This window comes from Austrofundulus limnaeus, unplaced genomic scaffold, assembly GCF_001266775.1.
Source record: "Austrofundulus limnaeus strain Quisiro unplaced genomic scaffold, Austrofundulus_limnaeus-1.0 Scaffold95, whole genome shotgun sequence".
Taxonomy (NCBI): domain Eukaryota; kingdom Metazoa; phylum Chordata; class Actinopteri; order Cyprinodontiformes; family Rivulidae; genus Austrofundulus; species Austrofundulus limnaeus.
The window spans coordinates 174,942-182,127 of NW_013952497.1; the positions used below are offsets into that span (position 1 = coordinate 174,942).

Below are 7,186 nucleotides of genomic sequence, written 5' to 3' on the forward strand. Positions count from 1 at the left end.
TTCCAATCTTTAAACTGAAAGCTGCATAAGAGCATCTCAAACTTTACAATTTTCATTTTTAAATTTTTAAGTGAAGAGAAAATAGAGACAGAGAGAAAAACAGAGAGAAGTAATTAGAAAGATAGAAAGATTGAAATAGCTATTAGAAGTATATTAAATATACACCAACAAAACACAGGACCACACACCCAAAATGGGCACCGTCTTACCTAGGACGCCAAATTGACTAGGGCCGGCCCTGCAGACATGAGCAAAAAAAACATCCTTGCGCTCCCTTTGCCACTGGCAGTATGCAATAAATACATTAAATTTATTCTCCTGGACACAGTTTAAGTGAATCAGTATGCGTTCAGTTTGAAGTACCACACTTTGTAAACACATTTCCACTCTGAAGGAAAGGGGGTTGAAGCTGCTCTAGTTTCTTATCAGGAATTAGTTAGGATCAGTGGTTCTCTCCTTGGAGAAAAGTGATATTGATCTAGAATGAGCTGCTTTTCCATTAGCTGTGATCTGAAGCTGTAAGTAAGGCTCAGTTAGGTGGCAGATACTGTAAATTGGAGGGTGGACTGAGAGAGACTCTCTCCTCTGTTTCTGTGAGTTCRATTCTTCTGTTTGAGCTCCATAAAAAACAATCTGTATGTAGCTTCCTCTGGGCTTGGATGTGCGGTGTGTTGCAGCTTTYAGAGAAAATTGATTTGATATAAACTCATTCTCAGCTGACTGCACTTAATCTGCTTTTTTAACACTTGCATGAACTGTTAGATCAATTTATCTTTTAGTGGACACAYTATTCCAAATCATGCTGTAAGACTCACACATTTTAATTGATAAAATGACATAATGAATAACACAGAGATGCAAATTTGTAGATAATTTGAAGGTGAAATTAAAGTCAGGATCCATAATTTTCTTAAAGTAATCAAAGATCTGTAAACGAACTTTGTTCCACACTTCCYAACCGTTGGACCAACAAAAACTACGTTAAAAGTTGAGTGTAGCTGTCCTTCAAGTGACAAACTTCCAGGAAACTAAAAGCGTTTTTCTCAAACAGTTTAATGCTTCAGAGGCAATGCTCCGTAGCTGAGCTAAAAATAATTAATAAATAAATAAATAAAAAAGAACCACACACACAGCTTTCCAAAATGGACATTACTTTGTGTTGGCAGCTTGTTAAAGGTTAACTGAATTTTCTAAAAAGGTTAGAGAAAATGTTTCTGTGAGGACTTTTTTGGAAGTGAATCAAAAGTGAAATGTTTTGAGAGAGGAGAAAAAGAAATCCGTCTCCACACTGTACAGTTGTGTTTTAATGTTTATTTATATCTCTGCTCATTGAGATCAAACAGTTTTGCCTAAACTTAATCATCTTAAAGTTTTATGTTATTTAGGTGCACAGTTACAAACCAAAGTAATGCTGTCATTTTTTATTTGAAAAAAAAAAGTATTTTTTAAGTCACTTGTTAAGGCCCTGTCACACTATGACATTTTTGGCAATTTATGAACTTTTTAAGACATCTACGTTAAAGATGGGATTGAGAAAATCAACTGGAAGCTTCCTTTAGGCATGAGCACATTGCAATTCTAACAAATTGATTCAAATATACAACTTTTATTATTAGAGACAAAAAAAATCTTTCATAAGTTGTCTGGTGTGACTCTTCTGACGTGCTGTGATGAACTTTGACATTTAATATGTTAACTGAGACCTGTGGAATTTAATCTGGAGCTCTTTTGTTTTCTGAACAGACCTTAGGGTGACCTTGGTGAGAGGTTCACTCCTAAAGTTTGACAATTGTCTCAAATGTTTGAATCATATTTAATTTTGAAACAACGAACTCCAAATTATTTGTAATTCTTAATGACTAATAATCTGAAACAATTAGTTATCTGTGGTCGGCAGGTTGGCACTGTGCCAAAATGCACCTGAACGTTCCAGACAAAGCTTCACTCGCTGTGCTTACATGTGTAAAATTATTTAAACGTATTGCAATGTACTCAGATTAAAAAACCTGAAAGTATCATTTATGTGACATGATGCATTTTTATCCCAATCGGTTGTTTAAACTGACCACTTACGTCCATGTAAATGTTGCTACTGTCATGCATGATTAGTTATCTAGCCACAACTGTTTAACATTAACAACAACAATAAAAACAAAGTACTAATTTTCTAAAATTAAGTGTTGATGCAGCACGAACAACAAACAAACAATACAAACCTAAAACACTGGAGCAGATAAAAACAAAACATAATAAAAACAAAACATGAGAGTGAGGAAATGAAACAKTAGCTACGTTTACATGGACATAAGTAATCGGATTAAACGGCCGTTCGGAATAAAAATGCATCATGTAAACAGCCCGTTCGGATTATTCTGATCCAACTGAGCTCGATCCGAATGAATTTTTAAACCGAATGAGAGGGGTGGGTTATGCCGATTGATAATCGTAATGACGTGTATGTAAACACTTAATCGGATCATCTTATTCTGATTGTAGAAAACTGACCTGAGTGTGCAGGTCTTCTGACTTTATCCACCCGGTTAGAGGAGGCGGGGCAGCAGCACTAGTTTCYAGCTGCGCTGCGCTGCACGTAGCTTTTCCTCCATACTTTCTTAACAGATGTAAAAGGAGACAAACAGCAGATGTTGCTTCGCAAAAAATAAAATTAAAAAACACGTATTGCTTCACCTGCAGCTCAACCGAGGAGTAACGACGTCTCTACCGTTATTAAAAGCTGACACGGGTCCATCCTGAGCGCACAGAGGAGCTTTGTTTACATTTGTAACACGTAAGTAGAGCTGAAAGTTTACAACACTGCGCATGTACGGACTTTTATTCTGAATAAAAGTCAGGTGCATGTAAACACTTGTAATGATCGGATAGTGTCCATGTAGACTGTACATTCGGATTATTTAAKCTGAATACATTTCAATCCGATCAAAACATTTTGTGCATGTAAACATAGTTAATGAGTCAGCATAAACTGCAGCCATTCACTCAGACTAGCTCATCAATTGAGTCTGTATTAATCCTTTTAGTTCTCCAAAGTGCTGTCTACACCAGGTGAGACATTAATTGTTCACAACCTTCTCATGAAACCCCACTTCTAAYGATCTGAACTGTCCYTTTAAAGTATCACTTGTATGAARAATGAACGGTTGGCAGGAATAAGAAAGAAAATCTTGTGCAGCTTTCATAGCGAGYGGAAGACTGATGTCTGGGTTTTTWMMRGRRGRAAAAAAASAGTTTAAAGAGTGACAGGTGAAAGGAACAACGAGGGGGGAGGAGGAGGAGGAGGACAGCTAAACAGTCAYCAGCTGAAAGCGAGTGGGAGAGAGTTTTTAGAGGGAGAAAAAAAGCTGCTTTCAGATCCCTGAAGCTGTTCTGTGTGTGATGGAGCTGCCCTGCTGAGAGAAACAACAACAAGAGGAGGATCTGAGCATCAAACACAGAACAAATACAACCTAAGTGGTGGAGGTGTGTGTGTGTGTGTGTGTGTGTGTGGGGGGTGACCCACATTAACATCAGCACATGAGGAAAGAAGGCAGGAAGAAGTGCAGAGGACAGAAGTGTGGTGGTGCACCCTTCAGGATCAGAGAGTGATCCCCCACCCTTCTGTCTCTTTATCCGGTCTCTGACCCTGCTCCCTCCCTCACCCTCCTCTCCTCTCCCCTCTCTCCTCTCTCTCTCTCTCATGCCATCACTCGCACACCATTCCCACAGTCAGAGCAGAGAAGCGCATCGCCCGGCTCACATCTCTGCTGTTCCTCTGCATCATCTCTGCCTCTGCAGCTGAAACCCTGACAGAAGAAGAAGAAGAAAAAAGAAAAACAATTAATGCTGACGCTCAGCATCAGAGGAAACTCTCAGGAGGAGGATGGAGTAAACGGGGGCTCCTGAAAGCAACCGAGGAGTCTTTGTCTTTTCTTTCTTCTCTTCCCCCAAAGCTTTTGATGATTGACTTGCTCTTTTACAAAGACTGACAATGGGAGGTTTGATCTGAGCRTCAGAAAACAACAACAAAAAATAAACAAAAACAAAAAGGAGAAAAAAGTGATGCACGTGAAGAAGCTTTGGAGATGACCTGACCCGTGAGGACACAGCCAAGAGCTTCCCGAGCAGCAGGACCTGAACACGATTTCAAAACAAAAAGGAGAGAGCTGAACTTCCCCRGCAGCCCTCTGAGTCCTGTCCCATCTGTAGTTCTCTCCTCTCCTCCGCTCCGGCCACATCCGCTGAAGCGCAGCCATGCAGGTGTCCATCGCCTGCACAGACCACAACCTGAAGAGGGGGAATGGAGACCACAGCAAGCAGAGCACCACCAGCCCCAACGTGGTGAACCAGGCCAGGGCCAAGTTCCGCACCGTGGCCATCATCGCCCGCAGCTTCGGCTCCTTCACCCCACGCCACATCTCCCTGAAGGAGTCCACGGGGAAACACACAGGCATGAAGTACAGGTGTGTGTGAGTGTGTGTGTGTGTGTGTGTGTGTGTGTGTGTGTGTGTGTGTGTGTGTGTGTGTGTGTGTGTGTGTGTGTGTGTGTGTGTGTGTGTGTGTGTGTGTGCTGGATTCACTGACAAAACAGAAAAAAAAACATTGGAAAACATTTGTTTTAGATACTTTTCTTTCCTCCTCATTTTATTTTTCACCTTACAAATAAACGACACTGTTGTTTTATCACGTCTTTTATCAAGTTTATATGTTTAAAAACAAGTTTAAAAGGCCTAAATTATCTCACATATATTTTAAAGTTTACCTGCTCTGGTGCTTTTGTAATAAGTCAGAAATTATTTATCAACCAAAAGAAAAAAAAAACAGTTGAATCTACATTAATTTAAAGAGGTTTGGTAACTGCTCATGATGCAGCTGTTTATCATTTGGATTTACACACATTGTATATAATACATATAGATAATTGATTTATTTTGCAAAGTTTGTTGGATTACAACATATTGAGACTGACTGTGAAGTTAGTTTAATGGTGAAATTTAAAGCTAATGAGAAATGTGTGCAGGCTCAATAGCCTGATTTACAGTTTTTTCTAGAAATAATAAAAGTAGCATTTCTTGAAGGAATGCAAATCACCTGCTGCCTGGCGTGCCAAATAAACAAAAAAAAGAGGAATAATTTGTGACTCATCACATGTAAAACTGTTTTATAACCAATTTTCTGTTTGCTCGAGTCAACCAGCTGAGGCACTCCGCTTCAAWAGGTTGACTCCAAAAGTCAATCAGTTCATTATATCGAATAGTTATTTTCTGAGAGTTTCATCAAAATCTGTTCTCTTGTTCATGAGATGTTTTGCTAACAGACAGACAAATAAACACATCATTGCCTGCTTTTCATGGCGGTGATAGAAACCATGTTGATTCTCATGAATTTGTGTTTTTCAGTGATTCTGATCTGTTTCTGAAACACAGAGTGTGTTTTCAGTTGAATGGAGTTGCACCCTCTTCCTCTGCTCCTCTCCCACACACCTTAAAGACTTATTATTTGCTTTTACCTCTGCGGTTTGGTGAGACAGCAGCTCTGCAGTGTGGGCAGAGCGTCTGAGTCGGAGCTGACCTCCACGGTGCCGCAGCTCCGCTCACTTCTTGACTCTCAGAGCTTCGAGCCGAGGCTCTTACTCAGAACTTTGATTTGTTTTTGTTTTTTTTATTTATTTTTTTCTTCCAGCTGTAGAGATGACCGTCTGTCAGGCTTTAGTGCACTGCTTTGAGTCGTGTGTAGCGAGGGATGAGACGGTGACAGATTGCACCACAAATGTTGTCTAAATATTAGTGACCGTGATATAAATTCATAATGTGACAAATAAAAACAGCTTTACTGAAACAGACACTTTCACAGCAGTGGATAAAAATCGGAGATGTGCAGTATTTTTTTAACAAAAAAAAAAAAAGATCAGTCTCAGATGAAATGACTTATTGATGCAAAGATATTCATGTAATTTTTTTCATTTAAAAACACAAAAAAGGCATCTTGTTGTTTGTCCTGTTTTTCAAATTTTCATAAAAAAAAGAATTAAAATAATTGTGTAGCAAACAAGACTTGGAAAAAGTAGCTGCATTTGAATAAATGAAAGTTGGTTTTTGAATTTCATTTTTCATGTTTTAAATAAAGCCGCTGGTTCTCATCTTGTATCATAAACATGAATAAAGCCTGAGACATTGTGTGGCTTTGGCTGTGTCAGGCCTTTAAAGGCTGAMTTTATATCACATGTCTGAACTCTGAGACAGGTGTAACGTCTCCTGTAATACGAGTCAGCTGCTGGAGGAGACAGGTTTGGGTGTGTTGGAAGGGTTACATTGAAATACAGAAGGAAAAAAAACTAAACTAAACTACTGACAGCCTGTTATATAAGCATGTTAATGGTGCCCTTTTCTTTTTTCTATAAGAACATGACAGTCATTGCTTTTATTCTACATTCAAAGCAACAAATGGAAAATGTGATGTTTTTTATTCTGTTTCTGCAGAAACAAGATTAGTAACATCTGTCAGAACTGACAATGTCATTCTGCTGTCATTCACTCTGACTTACAGCTTTCAGAAACACAATGATTTTTTTGTAGTTTAGCACTTATTGTATTTATTCATTATTGTCTGACACTAAGAGGCAAAAGGTGGATGATAGTTTTTTCCCCTCTTTTTCTTTGTGTGCACTCGTTTGTCTTTGTCAAAATGTCTCATTTGACACGACAGATTTCAAAGACAAATGATTAGTAAGCTGATTAACTCTTTAAGTCAATCCAATTCAAGATGGCTGCCACATGCTAAACACACACATGCTCTGAGCTCTACTCATTGAGCTCAAGACAACCCTGGTTGTTTGTCAGCAAAGTATTTCACGAACTGGACGGTTGGTGAGGAAAGTTTTGAAATTCCTCATTGTGTGYGATTTAAGATGGTCACCTCGGCTGATCCAATTTAGGAAACCACAAAAATGCTGAATAATGGGTCAGTTGTCTGATACTGAGGTAAAATCTGATGTAGTGGCTTACAGTCATTGGCAGCTCCTGCTCTGAGTTCTAATTAATCAAGWGATGCATCTGCACATACAGTTTGACCAAAACAACTACAACTTTATCATTACGTAACATAAAACAAGAGTTTTGGTATAAATGCTACAGCTGGCAACATGCATCCCTTCAAGAAATGGTATTTAAATAAATAACTCCTTGATTTAATG

At 38.8% G+C, this 7,186-nt stretch overlaps 1 protein-coding gene across 3 annotated transcripts in view; it reads left to right on the top strand.

Moving 5' to 3' along the window:
* The window catches only part of kcnab1a (potassium voltage-gated channel subfamily A regulatory beta subunit 1a), a 122,754-nt gene that overhangs the window by 40,829 nt on the left and 74,739 nt on the right, over nt 1-7,186 (top strand). Inside the window, exon 1 of one of the 3 annotated variants that reach the window (XM_014012817.1) lies at nt 3,561-4,457. The exons of the other annotated variants lie outside the window; for them this stretch is intronic. Within the exon in view, the coding sequence (XP_013868271.1) occupies nt 4,249-4,457 (209 nt within the window). The 5' untranslated portion in view covers nt 3,561-4,248. Of the gene's footprint in view, nt 1-3,560; nt 4,458-7,186 lie in introns of those variants that run through there. 3 annotated transcript variants of the gene reach the window in all.